Source organism: Miniopterus natalensis, chromosome 9, assembly GCF_054644295.1.
Source record: "Miniopterus natalensis isolate mMinNat1 chromosome 9, mMinNat1.hap1, whole genome shotgun sequence".
NCBI classification, from domain to species: Eukaryota; Metazoa; Chordata; class Mammalia; order Chiroptera; family Miniopteridae; genus Miniopterus; species Miniopterus natalensis.
In genome coordinates, this window is record NC_142089.1 from 16,330,238 (window position 1) to 16,354,075 (window position 23,838).

Consider the following 23,838-nt stretch of genomic DNA (forward strand, 5'->3'; position numbering starts at 1 on the left):
CCACTTAATCCCCCACCAGGCAGCTCCAGGACACCATTGCACATGCATCTTAATTGAGGAATAGAGATGCTGAGGCCCAGAGGGGTCATGAACCTGCCCAAGGTCACCCAGGGAACCAGAGGCAGAGCCCACTCCACTGTCTCTCTACTTGGGTTCTGGCTTCTGCATCCCCTGCTGCTGCCAGGCTGGGCACACATGGACGAGTTGGCGCTGGGTCTCTGAGCTGCCAGGAGCAGATAAGCAGGATCCAGGGAGATGAGGGAGAATTGGCCAGCACCCCCCTTGCCTAAAGCCAGGCACCAGCAGGAGATTCTCCCAGAGAGTCTTGGGGATATGACGTGCCAGCACTGGAGAGGTGGCGTCGGGGTGGGCTGGGTGGCCTGTCCAGGGCATTAGGCTTGACTTTTCCCTGCCCTGCTCTCCACATAGCTTCGAAATACAAAATATTTTAAAGCATCATTTGTGGAGTAATTACTATGTGCCAGGAGCATCACACACATCACATTAGTTCCTGAGCACCTACTGTGTGTCAAGCGCTATCTGGCTCGCGATACATCAGAGAACATATCCTTTTTGGATCCTGATTTATGAAGCAGATCTGACTCCCTTTTCATGATGAGGAAACTGTAGTTGAGTGACTTGCCCATGTCACTTTACTGATAAGTGGCATGGCCTGATTTGAACCCAGGCCTGACTACAAAGCCTGAGCACCTCATTGCCAGGGATGTGAAGGGCTTCACCATGCTGGGCAGAGTAGTTGCGCTAAGTGGCAAGTCCCTATCCTCCCCAGCAGGGGGCCTGGGAGTTCCATCTGGGGGGCTGGGGAGTGAGACAGATGGAGAGGGGTATAAGGGAGGGGTCAGATATTAGGGGGTTGCATGTGGTATTTGAAGCCCTAAACAAATCTATCCTCAAGGAGAGATGGGCAAAGTGGGGGATGTCACCCACTCCTGCAGAGAACATTGGGCCCAGGAGATGAGCCAGAGATGCTACAAGGCCTCACTAGGAAACCCTTAATTATGCAGCTGCTGCCCCATAAACCTTTCAGGCAACTCCAGAAGTCTCCAGGATCCTCCCTTCCTCTAAAAGCCATTCAGTCCCATTCTATAGTGTGTCACTCCGCCCCTCCCCCCCCCCCAATTATACCTAGCCTTCAGGGTGCACTGTGCTCCTCGGGGCTCCTTCAGTCTGTACTGTGGGATGTCATGGGACAGAGCAGTTCTGGCAGCGATGGGGTACTCAGATCACCTTGGGAAACAAATGTAGTGGACAGATTAGGAGGTTGCTCCGGGAGGGCGGTTACTCAGTTACCCCCCTGTGCACCCTTGGGAGAAGGAGGTGGCTGGGGGCAGGGAATTATTGGAGAGAGTCAGGGCCAGCTGGGAGGAGACATCAGGTTCTCTACCTTGTCCTGCCTATGTGGACAGTGAGACTGGCTGAATCTGCCCTGGGACTCCAGGGCTGAGGCTGGGGTGCTGGCCTACTCCAGACCCCAGGCCCCAGACCCCAGGCCCCAGGCCCCAGGGCCCAGGCCCCAGACCTCAGGCCGGGTCAGATTCCCTTGCTCTGCGTCTAGGGCCCCTTCCCCTCCCCTTTGCACCACTTTCTTTTCCTTGCCCTTTTTCATTTACTTACTTGCAGTACTTTGCTCAATGTTCATCTTCCCTGCTGACTGAGAAAGTTCTGGTTTGTTGGCTGTGTATCCCTCAGGGAAGAGCCAAGCTCTGCTTCCCATTGCCTAAACCTCACAACAGCCCCAGGGGTGGGAAGGTGGGGGTGGGGGTATTATTATTACTTGTTTAGATGAGGAATGGAAGCCCACAGAGATGGAGGAGATCTTTTATTTATTTTCCCTTATTTATTGATTATTCATTCAATGAATTATTTATCGAAGGATTATAATGTGCTGGACACTGTCCTGGGCCCCAGGGATCTAGCTGTAGGCAGGATCCTCTTATGCTTTGTAGTTAGTGGGAGCCTTGCATTTAATTAGAAGCACAAATGGATAATTATGAATTGTGAAAAGGACAGGGTGCCTGGGTTAGGGGCAGAGAGAAGGTCAGTGGGGACATAATGTAGTTGGCCATTGTAGGGGAATGGTCAGGGAAAGCCCTTTTGAAGTAATGACCTTTCAGGGAGACGAGAAGAATGTTCTTCCTTCAGCCACCCCCTCCCTTTCAGGGCCTCTGTGACCAGCCACAGGGCCACAGACCCTCCCCTCTGCTCCTGGGATGGATGAAACATGCTGTGTGACCTTGAGCCAAGCTCCTGCCCTTGCTGGGCCTCAGTCTTCCACTGTCCTCTCTCCTTCCCATCCCCCAGTCTGCAGGATTTCCTTGTGAAAGGCCATTTGTTGGGGTTTCTGCTGATGGAGTGACATGGGGGTGGATGAATGGAGGACCCTGGATGTGCCTGGGTAGGGCCTTAGGAGGGAGCTGGCTCTGGCCTCCTGACCCTGCTCTGGACTCCACTAGTGACTGTCAGAGAGTCCCGGGAAGACCATGACTGTCTGAGACTCAGCTTCCTTGGCTGTGAAGTGGGAATCGGACCTGCTCTGCCTCCATACTGTGGGTGCTCTGCCGTCATGTCAGGGCTCTTGACTCGAGTTGTGCTTTGGGTACCCATGAAGGGCGACCTCACTCCTTTAATGGACCCCACACTCAGGGGTATTCTGGGTGGGTGAGGGAGGACCCAGGTTTGCCCTTTAGCCCTCTCCACCCTGCCTCAGCCATTGGAGCCATTCGTTCCCTCCCAGGCACAGGTATATATGCAAAGGGCTGTCCCCTCAGGGGCAGAGGGGCCTGCAGGTGTGAGGGGGATTGGGACTCAGGGTGGGGGGCTGTCTGTAGGGGTAAATGTGAGTGGGGGTGTCATGTGTGTATTTGTGAATATATGTATTTGAGTGTGTCTGTGTTTAAATATGTGTCTGTGCATGTGAGTCTATGTCTGCCTTCGTGAATGCATATAGTGTCTGTGTGTTTCTCTGTGTATACAGAGCGAGTTTGTATCCATCTGAGTGTCTGCCTCTATGTGGGTGTGCAAGTATGTAAATTTCTCTCTATGTCTGCGGATGTGCATGACTGAGAGCTCTGCTTCCCCAGGCCCTTTCCCCACCCCCTTCACACTCCTGTAGTAGACTCAGGGAAGGTTCTGGAAGGGGCTTTGGGTCCTGGTCCTAAATAATTGAGCCTGGCCAGCCCTTGGGACCAGGAAAGCCCATCTGACCTGCCTGGTCCCTGGCCAACCCCCTCCCTGGCCCAGAAAGCACCCGGCTCCTCCCTGATGGCTGGGCGCTGCCCTGGGCCCAGCCTTGTGGAAGGACCTTGGGCCCAACTGTGCTGTTCTCTTTGCACGCTGCCAGGAGAGACCACTATGCCTACTCCTACTACCCGTAAGTAGCTCCACTGGCCTTGGGTCCCAGCCCCTCCTTGGGAGCCCCTGCCCCATCCCCTCCATCTGGGCTTGGGCTCCCACACCCTGGCCTGGTGTTAGCACCTCCTCCATGGCCACCTCTGGCTCTGAGCTTCCCCCTCTGCTCTGACCTTCCTCTCTGTGTTGTCTTCCTCACCTGGAGGTCACAAGCACTGGCTTTGTATTCAGAGCCTTGGGTTCAGACCTGGCTCTGCTGAGTCACTCCAGGCAAGTCATTTACCCACCCTGAGTCTCCTTGGGTTCCTGAGCCATTCCTGCTGGTCAGACCACAGTCTACGTACAGGAAGGTCCACTCTAGGGTCCACAGCCGTGTGCATGTGTGTGCATGTGGGAGCACTCTTGTCCCCACGCTGGCAGCTCTCCACAGAGTGCAGAGAGCATTCAGGTCACTAGGAGCTCCTTCTTTGCCGGGTGGCCCCAGGCTTCTCAAATCCACCGTTTCCTGGGTGCTTCTTCTGGGCTCAGTTCTTTACCCAGAATCCTCACACCAACCCTGAGAAGTAGGAACTAGGATCCCATTTTACTGATGAGTAAACCGAGGCTCAGGGAGGTCACAGGCAGTGCAGAGCTGGGGTTACCACCCAGGCCCCTGTCTGACTCCATGGCCTCCTAATGCTGCTCTGTCTTCTCTGACTCTGCAAGCCTTCTAGAACATTCCCCATATTTGCATCGGCTTTCCAGCAACCACACCCCCATCAACTCTCAGAGCCTCCAGCTCAGCTTTTAGAGGAACTGCTAACAAGGCAGCTCTCTCCTCCCTCTACTTGTACAGTTAATTTTTCAGCCTAAATGCAGGACTTTCTTGAATATCTGTATTATATTCCACCTGCTTAATCCCACCCTGAGATCAGTGGGGGGCCGGCCGTGTTCGGTGTCCCTCCCAGGTTCTGTCCCCTGTGGACCTGGTTGGTTGGTGTTGGTAGTTCTTCCAGGTGGGCCAGAGGGGTGGGCACAGAGCCCGTGGCCACCGCTGGAGGCTGCCTTCTAGGCCGGGCCCACTCTGGATGGGCCTTCTTGGGCACCACTGTTCAGCCAGGTTGACCAGCTGTCTGTCCACGGTCCTCTGTCTGTCTTCCCTGTGGTCTGCTGGTGTCTGACCTGTCCCTCCCTCTCTCTGTCCCCTTCCCTCTCTCCTTGTCATTATCCCTTTACTCTCTTCCCTACCCTCTCCTCCCCTTTTCTTTTGTATCTTCTCTTGTCCTCTCTCTTCCCCTCTTCACTTCTTCCCTTCCTGTCTTCCTCTTCCACCTTCTCCCTTAGGTTGGTGGTCAAGGTCACAGGCACAGAGGCTTCTCTTCACCTGCCCCCAAATTGGTCTTTGGCTGTGCCCTGGGCCACAGTGAGGGCAATGCCCAGAGCCTTCGAGTGAGGCTGGGCATAGGAGGCCTGGGCTCACTGAGCTGCCTCTAGTCCAGGCTGAGAAGGCTGTGCCTCCCTCATTGCACAGTAGTATTGGTTCCCCAGTGTGAACACAGAGCCTCTTCTTAGCACAGGAAGGACATTGAAGTCCTGGCAGAAGGGGCATCCAGAGGTCCTCCTGTCCTCCCCCTGCCCTGGAAGCTCTTGAGCCAGGACAGGCTCAGTGGAATTAGCCTGTCTGGGATGACTTCATCATTGGTCTCTATCTTCATGATGATCAGTGTCCCCAAGTTTTCATAACCTGAAAGTCCGTTCTGAGGTCTACTCCACGTCCTGAATGCTGTAGGGTCAAGCAAGTGAATAGTTCTCTCGTCTTGAGCCTTCCCTATGATTGGGTCTCTGTTCTGCTTCAGTCTCAAATGGGTTGCCAGTCACTTCCCCATGGCCTGTTGCTTGGCTCCTTGGTCATGGAGCTGTGTTCCCTGCCTCCATACTCCCTTTCCTCCTCCCCACTCTCCTCTGACTTTCCTGAGTCACTAAGTGCCTTCCTCATCTGGCTGGAGGACTGGGCCCTGCGGGGCACTTGCCCAGGGCCCACTCCAGGAGCTCTGCTATCTCGGGAGGCCTCTTGCCTTTTCCCTGTGCTGCTTCTAGCAGTTGGATGGACTGGTGGTTAGTGGCGGGCACATGGACCCAGTGTGGGTCTCTTTACAAGTCTAGTGTGGCCCGTGCTGGGACCATCCTGGGAGTCTGGGGGTAGGAAGCAGCCCTGATTGGAGTTCATTCTGGGCCCAGGGGAGGACTCCTGAGCACTGACTGAGCACTAGCCAGACCGTCTGCCGGGAAGGAGGAGTGTGGTCCATCCCATTACATGAGAGAAAGGAGTCCCCAGGGCAGGTGTCTGGTGAGGGCAGGGGGAAGGAGGATGGGTGTGGGGCATGCTGGGCCTGGAGTTCGAACAGCTGTCTTCCTAGTTTAGGGGGCAGGGGATGTGCGTGACTGTCTGCTGTGACACCAAAATAGGCCCAGAGTGATTTTTCCTCCTACTTCCAGAGCCCTTGGGGTCAGGTCCCCACTGCTGCTCCATCCATTGCTCTCAGCAAAGGTCCCCAGGAGAGAGTCCCTGCCAGGTCCCTTTTGCAGGGAGGCAGAGCTCTCTGGGTCTGGTGAGTGAAGGATGGAGACAGAGTCCCCTCTGCATCCAGAGATGCTTCTAGAATGACTCCTGGCTTCCAGGTCCCTGACTGCTGGACTTCCTTATCATCTTCTGGGCACTGTCCTGCCCAGCTCAGCACCCATGTCTCCCATCAACGCCCCTCTGCAGGAAGCCGGTGAACATGACCAAGGCCACCGTCAACTACCGCCAGGAGAAGACGCACATGATGAGCGCTGTGGACCGGAGCTTCACAGACCAGAGCACCCTGCAGGAGGATGAGCGGCTGGGCCTCTCCTTCATGGATGCCCATGGCTACAGCCCTCGGGGTGAGTGCCCACTTCTAGGGCCCCTTCCTCATGGCTCTGGGGCTCCTCACACCAGATAGGTTCTGTAATATCCCCAATCAGAATTGAAGCATCTATTGTGCTCTTGCTGGGTTCTCCGGAGGGAGTGATGGTCTGTAATCAGAGGGGATCGGAGCAGTCTCCTGGCTTATGGAGCATCTGCTGTGTGAGAGGCTGGAGACCAGTGGCTAAGAGGGATTGCTCTGAAGTCAGACAAACCTGGATTTGCATCTCAGATCCCAGAAGCTGTGTGATCTCGGGCAAGTTGCTTAACCTCTGTGGATGTCTGCTTCCTCATGTTCTCTGCTGGTAGGGCTGCTTGAAGACTAAATGAGGTAATGTGTATACATCATTAGTGCTGTCCCTGGCATGCAAGAAGAGGAGAGAGAATCAGTTGTATGTGCTAGGAGCTTGTCATAACTCACTTCATCACACATCTTTTTATTCTATTAAGTGCTGATTTGTACAAAAGAAAATATATAATGTTTATGAAGATCATAAAGTCAATAATATGACAAATACCAGTGAACACCACTGATGGATTAGAACCCATATCCCCTACCTCCCCCTTACATGGAGCTATTCCCCTGAAATTTGCGTTTATAACTTTCTTGCCTTTTGGGGGGTAGTTTTACCATGTGTGCAAGTATCCCCAAACAGAGCATTGTAGAATTTTGCTTGCTCTTGAGCTTTATAAAAATGAACTCCCAGTCTACTTTTCAACTCCACATCATGTTTCTAATATTGACCCAGATGGATGTTTCACTGTAGTTTATTTATTTTCTCTGATGTGTAGTTTTCCATTGTTTGAATCTACTGCAATTTATTTCTCTATTCTGCCATCCATGGACATTTGCTTTGTCTCCAGTTTCCTGTTATTACAAACGAGGCTGCTGTGAACGCTCTGAAATGAATCTTCAGATGCACCTGCATGGGAGACTTTAGAGCTGCTGGGTTATATGGAGTGTGTGCTTGTTCCACTTGATAAGACAGTGCCAGATTGTTTCCCAAAGTGGCTTTGCCTGGGTTCGCTCCCGGCAGCAGTGCATGCAAGTTCCATTGCTTTACATCAAGATAACATTTGCCAGCCTTCTTCACTTTTGCCAAACTGGTTCGCATAAAATGGTAATTCTCCATAGTCTTAATTTGCATTTCTCTGATTACTAATGAGGTTGAACATATTTATATCATTATTGGCCATTCAGGTTTCTTCTTCCATGAAATGCTTGTTCATGTCTTTTACCTAATTTTCTGTTGGCTTTTCTGTTGCTTTCTTAGTGGTTTTTAAAAGTTCTTTATATATTTAGGATGATAATCATTTGTGACTTATGAATTGCAAATATCTTCTCCCAATTTGTGACTCATCTTTGCGGGTTATTTATAGTGTCTTTGGAGGAACAGCTTTTTCTTTCAGTTTAGTCAAGTTCAAAACATCCATCTTTTTAGAGTTCTACTTTTTGTGTTTTCTTAAATAATTCTTCCTTATGAAGGGTCATAAAATATTTTTTCCCTTTTGTAAAACTTTTAATAATTTTCATTTCACATTTAAATCTTTATCTATCTATAATTGATATTTGTGTGTGATATGAATTAAGGATTTTATTTTATGTTTTTCCTATGGGGAAAACCAACTGTCCCAGCATTCGTTACTATAGTTCATTCTTTCACTACTGATTTGCAATGTGCCTCTTATCATATATCACGTTTCCATATATGTGTGGATTGTGTTTTGGCTGCCTGTTCTCTTTCACTGGCCAATTTGGTGATTCCTGTGCCAATACCACATTTTCTAACTTCTGTATTATCTAAGTCTTGATATCTGAAACACCAAGCCCTACTGACTTTGTTCTATATCAGGATGTCTTGGCTATATTTGTTTTCATTCTCTGTCTTACAAATTTTACAATTATCTTTTCAAGTTCCTTGGGAACCTGTGTTGGATGGATTTGTATTGAATCTATAGATCAATTTGGGGGGAAACTGACATGAAATTGTCTTTCCATTTATGAATAACATATATATCTGAATGTCTTTCAGTTGTTTTCTTCGTAAAACCTTGTACATTATTTGTTAGGTATACCTCCAGGTCTCTTATATCTTTGTTTCTATTGCAAATGGTACATTTTGTGTGTGTGTGGTAAAATGCACATAACATAAAATTGACCATCTTAACCTTTTTTAAGTGTACAGTGCCGTGGTATTAAATTCATTCACCATGTTGTGCAACCATCACCGCCATACACCTTCCTAGCGCTTTTCATCTTATAAATAAATGGAAACTGTGTGCTCCGTAAACAGTAACTTCTCACTCCCTCTTCCCAGCCTCGAGCAACCACTATTCTTCCTCCACTGCTAGGAATTTGACTACTCTGATTATCTCATATAAGTGCAGTCATACAGTATTTGTGTTGTTCTGACTGGCTTATTTCAATTAGCATAGTGTCCTCAAGGTTTCTCCATCTTGAAGCATATTTCAAAATCCTCCCCCGCCCTTTTTAAAAAAAAATGTTGAGTAATATTCCATCCTATGCGTATACCACATTTAAAAAATCCATTTATCTGTCAATAGATACTTGGGTGGCTTCTGTATTTTAACTATTGTGAGTAGTGCTGTTGTGAACACGGATGTCTTCGAGACCCTGCTTTCAGTTTTTGTTGTTTTTTGATATATACCCAGGAGTGGAATTGCTGGATCATACGGTAATCCTATGTTTAATTTTTTTGAGAAACTGCCATGTTTTCCACAGCAGCTGTACCATTTTACCTTCCCGCCAGCAGCGTACAAGGGTTCCGATTTCTCCCCATTCTGGCCAGGACTTGTTATTTTCTGTTTTTTGGATAGAGGCCATCCTAAGGAGTGTGGTGGGATCTCATAGATTTGATTTGTGTGTCCCTAACGTCGAATGATGTGATGTTGCGCATGTGCTGTTTGTGCGTCTTCTTTGGAGAAACGACTATTCAAGCCCTTTGCCCATTTTTTAATCAGGCGGTTTGTATTTTTGTTGTTGAGTTTTAGGCATTCTCTCTGTGTATATTCTGGATATTAATCCCTTATCAGATATCTGATTTGCATATATTCTCTTCCATTCTGTGGGTTGCCTTTTTTTTTTATGGATAGTATATTTTGGTGCAGAGAAATTTAAAATTTTCATGAAGTCCAATTTGTCTTTTTTGTGTGTCTTTTGTTGCCTGTGCCTTTGGTGTTATAGCCAAGAAATCGTCGCCATCCTATACTTTCTTTTACGAGCTTTATAACGAAGTTTTGGTCCATTTGGAGTTAATTTTTGTATATGGTCCAACTTCATTCTTTTGTATGTGGATATTCAGTGTTCCCTATATAAATGGTATACTTTTAAAATATTACATGTCTCATTGTTGCTCATATAAAGCTATATAGTTGATTTCTGTATGTATGTAGATCTCATATCCATACTTTCTTTTTTTTTCAATCTTCACCTGAGGGTATTTTTTTCCCATTGATATTGAGACAGTGGACAGAGTGAGAGAGAGAAAGAAACATCGACGTGAGAGAGACACATTGATTGGTTGCCTCTTGCATGATCCCCAGTGGTTTGGGGATCGAACCTCCCACCAAGGTATGTACCCTTGACCAGGAATCGAACCACAACCCTTTGGTCCACGGGCTGATGCTCTAAACACTGTGCCAAACCAGACAGGGCTCATATCCATACTTCTTGATAAACTTTCCTATTCTAGTTTGTCTGTAGAATCTTTCAGATTTTCTGAGTATAATCAAAAGATCTGCAAATACTGACAGTTCTCTTCCTTTTTAAAAATTTCTTATCCTTTCTTTCCTTGTCTTTTCGAGTGGCCCTGGCTGAGAACTCTAGTCCTGTGTTGAATGGAAATGGTTATAGCTGGTATCCTTGTCAGGCTGTCCTGATTTTAAAAAGAGTACTAGCAAACACTGAGAATGATGTTGACTATAGTTTTTGGTAGAAATGTTCTATCAGATTAACAAAGTTCTTTTGGTTTTCAGTTTGTTAAGACATTTTATTTTAAATGGGCATTAAACTTACCAAATCCTTTTTTCTGCCTTTTCCTCATATTTTTTCCCTTTAGCTTATTAATGAGGCAAGTGACATTTAGCTTTTCGAATGTTAAAGTAACCTTGGTGTCCTGAGGAAAGTTCAACTTGGCCATGAGGCATTAGATTTTTTATGTATTGTTGGATTCAGTACGATTATAATATTCTTCAGGATTTTCAAGCTGTATTTCTGAGTGGGATTGGCCTGTAATTTTTCTTTTTTGTACTCTTCTTGCTTGGTTTCTGATATCAAAATTTTATTAGCCTCATGAAATGCATTGAGGTCTCTTTTCTTTTTTCCTTATCATGGAAGATTGGAATAATTAGCTCCTTGAAAGTCTGATGGAACTTACCTGTAAAACCATCCTCTTTCTGTATTTTTCTCTATGGAAAAAAATCAAACTTTTAATTCAATTTATTTAAAGGAGTAAAGGATTATTGAAGTTTTCTATTTTTTCCCCCCCAAGCCACTTTTCGTCAGTTAATTGTGTTTAGGAATTGGTCCATTTCATTTGTTTTCACATTCATCGACATGTACTTTACCTTGTTCTCTTTGTGATCTCCTGCATTAAATTTTCACTGCAGTGGTGCATGGGAGCTGTTATCAACCCGTCATGTTACAAATGAGGAAACAGAGGCTCAAAGAGGCAAAGCACTTGTCCGGGTCAAACAGCCAGGAAGTGGCATAGCCAGGCTTTAAATGCAGGTCTTTCTGCCCTAGCCAGTTTGGCTAAGTGGTTAAGAGTATCGGTCTGCAGATTGAAGGGTCCCGGGTTCGATTCAGGCCAAGGGCAGGTACCTCGGTTGCAGACTCTATCCCTGGCCTGGGACGCCTGTGGGAGGCAACCAATCGATATGTCTCCCTCACATCGATGTTTCTCTCTCTCTCTCTGTCCCTTCCACCCTTTCTGAAAAGCAATGGAAAAAATATCCTCAGGTAAGGATTAAAAATAAATAAATAAATAAATAATTAAATAATAAATAAATGCAGGTCTTTCTGAGTTGCAAATTGCTGTTTCTACTGTATCACGCTAGGCTTTGAGGAATGGGTAGGATTCGGACAGGTAGAGATGGGAAAGAAAGAGCATTTGTTGATGAGGAACAGCAAGTGCAAGTGCAAGTGCAAGTGCAGGGAGGTGGGCACATAGGAAAACGCAGAGAGGTCTGATCAGGATGAAAACTCCAGTGGGTGTTGGGGAGGGTGGGAGGTGAGAGAATGGGGGTGCACAACTTGCTGCTGTGTCCTGTTGAGGGACACAGAGAGGCAGGAAACCCGGGCTCTGCTCCCAAGGAACTCACTGACGGCCTGGGGAGACAGGACCCATCCAGGGAAGTCAGCACCAGGCTAATGGCCATGTGATGTGGACGGTGGGGACAATTAGTGCTGCCAGGGTTTTGAGAAGATACACCTTTGGGCAAGGGTGGCCAGGTTTTCATCTGAGATGGATAAGATTTGACTGATGGTGAGGAGGGAGTGGGCACTGAAGGTGGGATTCAGGACATGGGTGAAGAGGTGGCAGCAGGGGAATTCAAGGTATTCTCCGGAGACCAGAGCTGAGTCTCAGAGCCTTCTCTCTATTTCTCCAGGCCCCACACTGGCCTAGCCTCCACTTTCTTCTTTTCTTTCCCAAATAGTGTAGGCCAGGTTTTTGGGGTTTAGAACAGAAAGCCGTGTTGATTTGGATGCATCCTCAGTATGAAAATTTTAAAATGGACTTGTCATGCTGAGTAAATGGCGGCAGGCTGGCTGTGGCGAAGCCAGCTGGGATGGTCCCAAGATGTTGGAATGTGCCCTGTTGTCTCTGAAATCCAGCCTGTGAAAACCCTCACACCCTCTGGGCCCTGACCATTTGGAGCTCTTGACCCCTGTGGGTGCCAGTGAGTTCTGACCAAATGGTTTATCAAATAAGTGCCAGGTTCTTTCTTCACCACAAATGCCCTTTTATCAGGAAGAGGGAAACAGAGAAAGCGGGGTGGACAACAGGGCCACAGAGTCAGGCGGGCCTGAGTTTGAATCCAGGTGCTGCCCCTCACTGAGCAAGTAACTTGACCCTTCTGGGCCTCAGTTTCCTCATTTGGATAGGGGGATAAGAACAATGCCTACATCATAGAGATATTCTGAGGATTAAATGACTTTAAGAATCATGCCAGGCACATGAAGGCACTCAATATGTTAGCTATCATTAGCTATTATTACAGACTGTTTCTTTAAAGTCTATGCTAATTGAGAACAGTGAAGGAAGAGTAGAGCCTGCTCTTAGATTGTATAGCTGGGAGCCTGTCTTTGTTGGCAGGTGGATGGCAGGAGGGGAAAGGGCCCATCTTCGAGGAGGGTCTGAGGATCCTCATTTTCAGGTGAAGAAACTGAAGCCCAGAGGGGTCAAGTGATTTGAATTTGAATTCGGGTCTCTCTGATTCCAGACCCAGTGTTTATTTCTCTGGGTCTCAGTCCTCCCAGGGTGTCCCACAATCATCATAGAGCTAGGGAGAGCCTGGAGAACCCGTGGGTGGCAACCTTGAAGCTGAGGGCTGGCTCTCCCATTCCTTCCTCTCTTCTTCCCTTTTAGGCACTGCCAGTTGTGGGCAAGCTGTTCCTTGGGGTGGAGGTTGTGGGGAGGGAGGGAGAGAGGGAGGAAGAGGGAGAAAAAGAGGGGGGGAGAGAGAGAAAGAGAGAGAGAGAGAGAGAGAGTGTGTGTGTGTGTGTGTGTGTGTGTGCGTGCGTGCGTGTGTGTGTGTGTGTGTGTGTGTGTGTGTGTGTGTGTGTGTAATCCCATGGGAATTCATAGGCAAGGGGAGCAGGGACCTATCTTCTCTGGATCCAGGAGATGGCTGGTCCCCTTGGCAGTGTCATCATTTATCTTCCTGTTGTTTCTGGAAGCTGCCCAGATTTGACTCTGGCTTCCAGTCAGGATCTCAGCTGGGTGGATTTTTGCTTGTCTTCAGCCATTGCAAGCCAGTCCATGCCTACCAGTGAGGCTGCGTCAGGGCTGCCCACCCCTCAGGGTCTCTGGGATGAGCTGCTGGATTCCCCATCTCCTTCTTTACTCTTTTCTCCACCTGGAGCATCCTCTGTAGAGCTGCCAGCATGGTTTCCACAAGGAGCACTAGGACCCCTCTGTCTCTGAGTTTTTCAAGCCAGCAGAAATCCTTTGTCTTGAAAGCTTTGTACTTGCGTGTTTGTTGTAGATGCTGTTTAGAATTATCAGGTCCTGGACCAAGATCCTGCAGTGGAGAGAGACTAAGACAGAAAGGCCTCCTCAGGTCATCCAGCTGCCTTGGCTCTCTGAGACTCAAGGGGTTCCTCCCTTTTCTGGAAATTACTCATATGTCAATAGCTGCCATCTGCAGGTGCTCCCTATGTGCCAGGCGCCGGGCCACATGCTTTATACACATTCTTTTATTTAATATCTACATCATCATATTGGACAGTAACAGGTTTTGTTTTTTTCATTTGACATGTGAAAATGAAAATTTAGAGAGAGTCAGTAACATCCCCAAGGTCACATGCAGAGCTGGGATTTGATTTGAGGCTCGACTCCAGAGCCTGTTTCTTAATCACTACATTACACTGTGTTCCCTGAGGATGTTTCGTGAAACAAACAAAAAAGCTCTCCATGGTGCAAGATGGTGGTGAAAATCGCTATTTCCACCCATCTCTTGGAGATTTAAAATGCACACTACCATGTTGGAAGCCCTACCAGGTCTTACAGCAAAAAAATATACTTTTTTTTTTTTTTTAAGCTAGAATTCCAAAGATTTCCTTAAAACATAGAATTCCTTTTCGTCTTCCTTCTCATATTCTTTTTAATGGGATACCACTTAGTCATGTGGCGTGACTAGTATTTTCTGGAACACACTTTGGCAACCACTGCACTGGGCAAGTCTCTCATCTCTGGACTTCAGTTTCCTCATCTGTGAAATGAAACGTTTGGGGCATCTGGCCACGATGGTGTAACTGGTGCTTGGCTTGTTCGCCAGCTGTAAGCAACTAGAAATCTGGTTAAAAGATGTGAAATAATTGTTTTCAGACATTGAGTAACAGCAGTTCAGGACTTTGATTCTTGAGAGAAGAGAAATGAATGAGGTGAGCCCTGCCTTGTACTAGCCTTGCTACTTGGAGCCTCTGGAGCCAGTTTTCAAACCCTGGCACAGGAAGGGGGGACCCAAGCAGGACCGGGCAGTCTTCTGATTTGAAGGGACAGGGATAGGAGTTTGGGGAAGTTGAGCTGTGCAGGGGTCTGCCCTGGTGGTCATGCATTCATTCTATCAGTGAGTCATAAGTAGGAATCAGAGGCCAGGCACCATTTTTGCTGAGACCTGAAGGATGAGTATGAGTTCGCCAGGCAAAAACAGGAGGGGAAGGGTGTTGGAGGTAGAGGGAACAGCATGGGTAAAGGCAGAGGGAAGGGTGGAGGCTGGCATGTAAGCCCCACTGGGAGTTCTCCACTCTCCCCTGCCAGCTCAGACCTGGACAGAGAACAGCTGTTAGAAATGCGAGGGGCTGGCCTAGAGTAATATCCGCCCCCTCCCCGGCCCCAGACCCAGGACAGGAGAGAAAGGAGTGTTAAGTAAATGTGTGGGAGTGAGTATCCGAAGGTGGGAGGTACTGAGTGGGCTGTTTTCTCAATCCCAGGCCCTGATATCAGGGTGGAACATCCTTGGAGGGGGTGACCAGAAGAGCCAGGGAGTGGGTTGGTCTGGGGGGAGGGTATAGTTTTTTTTTGGGAGGCACTGTGAGCCTGATTGGCTGAGGCTGCTGCACAAGCTGACAATGGAAATGCTTGCACAGGAAAAACGCCTCTATTCAGGTGCCTGCATTAATCTGCAGAGGCAGTGGCCTCAACAGCTAATTTCAGGATTTGCTTGTCTTTGGATTTTGGGGTTTGCTTCTCTTTGAATGGGGGTAATTGCTGGGAGTTGCCAGTGTTGCAGATTGTTTCTGGAAGAGGAAGAGGAAGGAAGGGGCTGTCATGGGCTCTGCTCCCTGCAGGAAGCATGGAGAAGTCACCATGAAGTCTGGTCCTGGGAGGGAGCAGAAGGATGGAGTGAGGGGACCATAGGATCACAGGGGCAGGGCTGAACCAGGAGGGCCCTCAGAGGTCAGGTGATCTGCCCTGCTCATTTTACAGATGGGAAAACTAAGATACAATAGGGAAGGGACTTGCCCAGGGTCACACGGGAGGGCCCAGCTAGGCAGCTTGGCTCCAGTGAACAATCCAGCCGTCCTCCTCGTTGCCTGTGCTCCCTTCCTTCCTTCGTTCTTTTAGTCCATCTGGGGTTCCCCAGGCTGGGGCCTGTGTGTGTCAGGAACCCACTTTCCCTTTCTCCAACTGCAGGGGACCAGCGTGGCGGTGGGGTCACTGAGGCCAGCAGCCTGCTGGGGGGCTCACCGCGGCGTCCGTGTGGCCGGAAGGGCTCCCCGTATCACACGGGGCAGCTGCATCCTGCGGTGCGTGTGGCCGACCTCCTGCAGCACATCAACCAGATGAAGACGGCCGAGGGCTATGGCTTCAAGCAGGAGTATGAGGTGCAGGGCCCCAGTCCAGCCAGGACCCTCGCCAGGACCTCGCCTGGGTCCTCACGGTGCACCCTGGCCCTGCCGACCCTCAGCCCAGTCCCAATGGACCCTTGTGCTGACAGTCCCCAACTTAATCCAATTTTTTACCTTGACCTTGACCCTAATCTCAGACTTAATCTGGTTTCTCACTCGTATCCTAACCTTGACTTGAAATCTGACCTTAAATTTTATCTTAACTTCCATCTGGACCCTGACCATGCTCCTTATCCTATTCCTAGGATGAACCTGACCACCAACACTGACCTGACCTCACACCTGACCCTCAGGCTGATTTTGACCCTGACTTTCACCCTCAGCTCCATTCGAACTCTACCAGGACTCCCATCCTGCCTCTCTCTGGACTCTGACACCACCCTTATCCTAATTTTCATTTGATTCTCACTTTTACCTTCTTCTCAGCTCAAACCCAGACTTAACCTAAACCTGGTTCTCATTCTAAAATGGCTCTGAGCTTTGTCCCTCTTCTTCCCTCTTTTCTCCCCTCCACCACCCCACTGCTGGGTTTTGAGCCAAGCTGATAAAGGTATTCACGGTGACTTTATCTCGGGCTCCCAGTTTAACTGGGAACCTGGCCCTTATCATGGTCCCACCAACATCCTGTTGAGAGGATAGGGGTCTTATGAGTGGGAGGAGGTTCTCTCCCCCACTGATTTCCACTTTCCCTTCTGGCAGAGCTTCTTTGAAGGCTGGGATGCCACAAAGAAGAAAGAGAAGGTCAAGGGTGGCCGGCAGGAGCCCTTGCCTGCCTGTGAGTCCTGGGGAAGGGTCTGGGGCGATGGGTGAGAGGGGAGAGCAGCCAGAGTGAGCCACTTATTGAAGGTCTACCATGTGTCCAGCCATGTGCTGAGCATTACACCTATTATTTCACTCCTCTCAACCCTGTGAAGTGGGATGTATTATAACCCCACTTTACAGGTAAAGAAACTGAGGCTTGGGAGGTTAAGGCCCTTGCCCAAGGTGACACAGCTAATACTTGTCTGAGCAGCACACGACCTCTGGCCTTCATGATGCTGTAGCCCAGACTCTAACCACTGGCCTGTCGTGCCCCTCATGGTCCCCAGAGACTACTGGTCAGTTCCCTGGCTGCCCTGCCTGTGCCCCACATCTGGCCTCCAGGAAGCCTTTCCCCCCAGCCCCAGCTCTGGGCTCCCCAGTTCAGCCCCTGCCCACCCCATGGCCACCTGTTCTGTGTTTCCAGATGATCGGCACCGAGTGAAGCTCCACCCGATGCTGGGAGACCCTGATGCTGACTACATTAACGCCAACTATATAGACGTGAGTGCCTTGCCCCTGTCATCTCTGCTAACCTGGTCCTGCCCTCTCCAGGCTCCCTGTCCAGGCAGGGCAGGAATCTGTTGGGGTAAATGGGGACTCAAATGGCTGGGTTCTAAGCACCCCCATCTCCTGCAAGGTCTGGCTGAGCCAGGGAGCTCAGAGCAGGGGGGGACAGAGTGGGCACAGTCATCAGGAAGGTTTCCTACAGGCTTTTGGGGTTGGCCTGAGAGATGGGGGGCTTCAGAGAAACCGAATAAAGGGAGGAGGGTAGACAGTGAGGAAGGACCTCCCCTCGGTGAGGGGCCAAGAGGCTTGGAGCTGGGATTCTCATGACACGCAGTGAGGGTGAAGGTAGGCAGGGGCTGCAGTGTAAAGGCCTCGAATGGCAGTTTAAGGAATTTGGGCTTTTCCCTAGCAGCACCAGGGAGTTGTTAAAAGTGTTTTGACCTTGATCAGAGTGGTATTTAAGGATCATAACTCATATTTATTCAGTATGTACGGTATGCCAAGCACTGTGCTAAGCACTTTATACCAAATATTTAATTTTATATAATCCCTACAACCACCCTGTGAAGTAATTATCATCATGACCTCCCTTTACAGGTGAGGAAACTGGGGCTCAGAGAGGTGAAGCTACTTCCCCTAGGTCACACAGCTAGTGCCTGTCAAGAAGGGACTCAAATCTCAGCCTGTCTGTCTCCAAAGCTTTCGCTGCTAACATGAGGCTCTCCTGCCATCCCTGCAGCAACAGGGTCTGGCTGGGCCAGAGGGAGGGGCCAGAGACAGAGCAGGCAGCCAGGAGGCCTAGGCTGGGGTGTGAGGAAGAGGTGATGAGTCTGCTCCCGAAGTATAGAGGACGGTGAGGCAAGACATTGGCCGGACTCCTTCACCCTGCAGCAGGCCAGGTTTGGGAATCACTTACTTAGCAGATGTATCTTGAGCACCTGCAATATACCAGGCATTGTGCTGGGCACCAGGGATACTGGAGTGAACAAGACAGACACCGTCCCTGCTTTCCTCGAACATATAAATTTTAGTGGGGGAGACACATTAATATTTCCACATGCAAAGGCATTTCAGATCAGATGGGAAAGTACAAGCCAGGAAGGAGGAAGGACTTTCCCAGTGTCACGCGGCAAGTTAGTGGTAGGGCCACGGTTAGCCGTGGCCCACTGTGGAGGAAGGAGGGCTTGGGCCGGCTTTGGGTGGCTGGAGAGGAAAGGGAAGGGCGTTCCAGGTAGGGAGGAGCCTGAGCGGAGGCCTGAGATGTGTAGGGGAGGAAGGAGTGCATTTGGGAGGCGGGGTGGTTGGAGATTCTGGAGATGACCTTCTCCCTCTTCTTCAGCCCTCCTGGGGGCAGGACAAGTGAACCACTATTTCCCAGAATTCCTTGCCTCCTCCCCCACCTCCCATCGTCTCTCCTGGCTGGGATATGGGCTAGGCCTGGCATCTCAGACTGAAGCAGCTTTGGTGACAGGGGAGCTCTCTTCGGCCTCCTCAAGGTCCCAACTGGCTTCTTCTTGGGCCCCAGCAAGGGCATGCACTGCCCCTCCCCGCCCACCCGGCCCTCCCGCCTCCCCTGCTCGCATCGCCCATTCTGGCCGCTCCTGTGCCCCGTCCACCTCCATCTGCCTCCGGCCTAACATCTGTCTCTTTTGCTTTGTACTGTTCCCTCACTGGAATCATTAAGATTCGGATAAACCGTGAAGTAAGTATCTCTCTCCCCTTCCCCGCCTCCTCCTCCTCCTCCTGCTGTCTGTCTATCTGGCTGTATCTCAGATTCTCTCTGTCTGTCCTCTCTCCCCTTCACTTGTGTGGCCAACACCAACCGTCCATTTCAGCAGCCTGGCCAGGGGCCGCCCGGGGCTGACGGTTTGGCACCGTCCCTGTTGGAAGCAGGCCCCTTCCACCCTCCGCTGCCCTGCGGTGGGCAGCAGTGTCCGGGTGCTTCCCCAGGCCCCGTTAGGCACCACCTACCACCTTTTGTCACCTTTGTCTTCCAGTCCCTGTGCCCTCCGAGTCCTCTCACTAGCCACAGCTTCTTGGGGGCCCTGGGAAAGGTGGGTGGCGGAAGCTGCCCTGCGTGCCCTGTCTCAGCTGCTTGAGGGTCAGGGTTTTTTTTTTATTTTTTTATTTTATTTCATGGAAGCAAGGACAGCCATGGCTAGTCCCCTTAAAACTAGTTTCCCTTGTGTTCAGATCCCTTCGTGAGGAGTTTGCTTGGAACACAACCCCAACCACTTTGCCGTCAATTTAGCCCTAATTTGAATGTTTTATTTGGGGAGAGCAGTTTGGGTATCCTATTTTTTAAACATTGTGTCATTTTTGAGCCTTTTAAGGCTATAAAAAACCCCGAATTCATCTAGTGGTCTTCTGATTTGATTTTTATGTATATTACTTTCATAATATTTGATGCCTAATGTGCTTGTTTGCTATTTTGTGGATACCTTTCCTATTTTAATCTTTTTCTTAAAAAATTTTTTTCTTGCTTTTTTATGATTGCCAAAATATGGTTCATTATCAGACTATCAGACAACATGGACACCCCTAACGTAAAGTGAAAGCCCCTGCAGTCACATCTGTTGGAGGTGACCAGTTACCGCAGATGTGCTTCCAGACGTGCCCTTGTTTTGGGTGTGGTTAAGCAGGTGGTTTTTGAGGTTCCCATATTTAAATGGAGCATCAGACCCACGAAGTGCAGCAGCTACACTCAGCCCTAGTGCCTCCATGCAGAGGTGATGAATTGGTCGTATAATCCACACGACACGCAGTCCCACCCTTTTGGTTCTTTGTTGTCAGCCTCTTAAGAAACAGCCTCAGAAGCCTTAGCTTCATATGTTTTCAGATGCCAATCAACATGAGTGTCACTGGCTGAGCACCTGCCCCATGCTGGCACTCTAGGCACCTCACATCATCTTTACTGCACTCTGCAAGGTGGGGACCCATTTGGCAGATGAGAAAATTGAGACTTAGAAAAGTTAAGGGACTTGTTCATGACCGTATGGAGCTGGGCCTCTACTCCAGCCTGAGCCCTCAGTCCTAACACTGGACTGTGGTTCTTTCCCTTTGGGGAGCATCAGGATGCCTGGGGGTATCACCCATGATGCAACTGGTCAGTCCCCCAGTTCCACCCACTTGGAGGCTGCAGGGAGGGGTGGGGAAAGGGTCAGGACCTTAGGACATGCTGATGCCCTAGAGTGTGAAGACCAGAGCTCTCTAATGCTGGTCTCTACAGTGGTTTTGCTCAAGGTGAATCCCTTATCTCCCTTTAAATCTGATAATTTTAAGCTTTCTACTTCACTGTCCTGTATGTAATATAATTGTGCAGTAATGCATATATGCAATTAAAAAGGTAATATGCAGATATTGAGTATTATCTTTTTAATAACTTGTATTTGCTGACTAGCACATGGGTGGGTGCTGGGCCCTGCAGAAAAATAGACGGATGAATCAGAAGAGGCTCTTGCTCTCATGTGGGATTCTCAAGCAAATGGGTTTTAGGTAGAGTAGCCTGTTCCCAGCTTGACCAGCACTGGGGGTGGGAGGGCAGCCCTGGTAGCACCTTTGCTGGCCCCTCCCCTCTGACCCCAGTTGCCCAGCAGTTCTGTTGAGGACTTGAAGCAGAGGCAATGGCTAGGGAGACAGCAGTAGGGAAATAGGCCAAACTTGGAGAAGTTCCAGTAGTGAGGGCTGAGTGAGTCTGGGAGGCTTTTCATTATTGGTATCTTTGACTACACTTTGATCATTTTCACGAGAATGGTGTGTAGGTATAGAGCATACTCTCTGAGGTGTATGTCTTGCTATTATCCTCATAAGCTGAGGAGAACAGAGGCTTAGAGAGGCTGAGAGACTGGCTACTCAAAGTGTGTTTTGAGGCCCAGCATCAGCACCACCTGGGAAGTGGTTGGAAATGCATAGTTCCAGGCCCTACTCCAGACCTTCTGCATCAGAATCTGCCTTTTAACTGGATCCCCAGGAGATTCATGTGCACAGGAGAGGCTGAGAAGCACCCTCTTAGTACCTAGAGTCACATAGTTACTACTTGACAGAGCTGTGACAAGAACCCAGGTCACTTGACTCAACGATAAGATTCTTAACCTCTATAGTAAAGCACCTTCTGCCCCAGAAATTCTTGACATTCACACTATTTGATCTTGAAGGATACTCTTTGACCTTTGAAGTAGTCCTAATAATAATAGCTACTATAGATTAAGCATGGACATTGTGCTTGCCACAGTGCCAAACCCCTGACATATGTTACTTTACTCTTCACAATAGCCCAAGGAGGTAAATACCATAATCTTGTCCATTTTATGGATGTGAACATCGAGCAAAGAGAAGTGAAGCGATTTGCCTAAGGGCATATAGTTAGAGGTCTGTAGAGCTGGGGTTTGAACCCTGGCAGTCTGACTCCAGGGCTCCTTGGGCCTGGGGCAGAGAAGCTCAGGGAGCTGTGTTGAGGGCATGAACTTGAGGCAAGTGGCTGACCTTGGTGGTTTTCTCTTGCACCAGTCCTGCAGTACTTTTTATCTGTAATCCCCGGTTGCCCTTGTGATGCCCTGGGCATCTCTTTTGGGAAGGATCTCATGGGCAGCTGTGGACCTGGGGCAGAGGTGGGGTTTGGCCAGTGCCTCTTCTCTGCCTGAGGGCTCTGGGCATGGAGGGCGAAGTAGCTCTTGGCCTCTCTTTTGTGGAAGATGATTCAGGTAAAGTGCTTAGCACAGTACGTGGCCATAATAGGGTCTCAACATTTATTAGTATTATTGTTATTATTGATTTTAAGGATTTAAAACATATTTATCGCTAGTAACCCATGTGCTCCCAACCTGAAGCCTTCACCTGGGCCCCCAAGCTCTGGGTGACTGAGGTAGTGGGGTGCTGTCCGTTCTGGCTGCCCTGAGTGAGGCTGGTCTAGCTGACAAGACCCAGCCTAGGATCTGGGGTTGCTTAGGGCTCCTGGGGCTTTGGGGACAGGGTAGAGTCACCCTGGGCTTTATTTTTCTCCAAACAACAGCTGGGTTGTCAGCAGATTGTGGGTAATTATTTCCAATTTGTGGGTGGGGAGACCCTCCAGGCATAAAGGAGTCGTGTCCTCCCTGGGGTCACAGCAAAGATGGGTTTAGACCCAAGACACTGGTGTCCCAGGTGCTCTCTCCTTCTTGCTTGGGGACTTGCAGGACAGGGTCACCTGTTAGGAGGCCCTGGGAAAGAGGGTGGGGCAGTTCTGGGGGTGGAGGTATGCTCCTTCCAGGAGAAAAGGACAGAGGAGGCCTAAGTGAGCAAGGGGCTCCTCCCGGGGCTCTCACTGCTCTTTCTTCTTCTGTTCCAGGGTTATCACAGGTCAAACCACTTCATAGCCACTCAAGGTACCTGGCACTTGTGCCCACGTGCCCCCGTGTGCTCCAGTGGGCTGGATGCCCTCTGCACCTTTTTGCCTTCCCTACCGATCTGCTTGACTCCCTGTCACTTTTGTTTCTGCCTGTCTGTCTATCTGAGCCCCAGTCTGGCTGCATCTCCTGGAATCTGGCTGTCAGTCTCTACCCTCCTTGCGCTGTGTTTCCCTGATGTGCCCAGTCCCTCTGTAGCTGCTGTCCATCTGTCTGTCCCCGAGGTAGTGCATGCAGAGGTGCTCAGTTCTCATGGCTGTGGATTGTGCCTTAGTCTGGGGACCGCCTGGGTCGCTCTGGCTGTGTCTTTTCCCTTTGACTGTCCATTTGTCCGTCCTTTCTGGAGACTTGTGCCATGGCCCTCCAGCTCTGCCTCCGGTGTTCCACTCAAGATGACCAAGGTCCCCAGCCAGGCCCTCCCTGATACTGCCCACCCCCAGGGCCCTCCAGGCATGAGTTGGCAATTGGTGGGGGTGAGGGTGGTGTGTGCATGAAGCCCCCATTGGGACTCGGAGACTCCTGGCCTGGGTTGGTGATGCTGGGCAGTGGGGGTGCTGGCCCTGGACGGAGACCTTGCCTCAGGGACAAGTAACCTCTGTGCCTCCAGGGCCGAAGCCCGAGATGGTCTATGACTTCTGGCGCTTGGTGTGGCAGGAGCACTGTTCTAGCATTGTCATGATCACCAAGCTGGTGGAAGTGGGCAGGGTAAGCAGGGCTGTGGGGTGAGGGGGGCATGGCAGGCCAAGGGGGGCAGCGAAGAACCCACTGAGCCCGCCCCCTGGGGACTCCAGGTGAAGTGCTCGCGGTACTGGCCAGAAGACTCAGACATGTATGGGGACATCAAGATCACGCTGGTGAAGACGGAGACTCTAGCCGAATATGTTGTGCGCACCTTTGCCCTAGAGCGGGTGAGTCTCCTGTCCCCTGGTGACTCAGGGGTGTCTGAGGGGGTGGGGCAGAGCCCATCTTCCCACCTCCCCCAGCCCAGGAGCAGGAGGGGGGAGGAGGGCACTACTGCCTCCATACCAGGCAACTGCTTGGTAACTGCTGGGAGCACCGTGATAGGATGGGAAGCTAACATTCTTTGCTGTAGACTCCAAAAGGAAGTCAAGATGCTGAAGATGATGATGGTAGTTGCTCAGTGTTGGTCTTACTCTGTGCTGGACACTGCCGAGTCCGATACACATAATGTTTCAGCCCGAAAAGCTCTGTAAGATTAGGCATTTACCATAGCCCCATTTTACAGATAGGGAAAGTGA

The 23,838-nt window shown here is 49.8% G+C and overlaps 1 protein-coding gene across 2 annotated transcripts in view; it reads left to right on the forward strand.

The window, feature by feature from the left end:
• PTPRU (protein tyrosine phosphatase receptor type U) overlaps positions 1-23,838 on the forward strand; it is a 75,294-nt gene that overhangs the window by 41,284 nt on the left and 10,172 nt on the right. For both annotated transcript variants that reach the window (XM_087820257.1, XM_087820258.1), the window contains exons 15-21: positions 6,116-6,273; positions 15,676-15,866; positions 16,590-16,665; positions 17,116-17,192; positions 22,522-22,558; positions 23,187-23,284; positions 23,371-23,487. In XM_087820257.1, the coding sequence (XP_087676383.1) occupies positions 6,116-6,273; positions 15,676-15,866; positions 16,590-16,665; positions 17,116-17,192; positions 22,522-22,558; positions 23,187-23,284; positions 23,371-23,487 (754 nt within the window). The remainder of the gene's footprint in view (positions 1-6,115; positions 6,274-15,675; positions 15,867-16,589; positions 16,666-17,115; positions 17,193-22,521; positions 22,559-23,186; positions 23,285-23,370; positions 23,488-23,838) is intronic.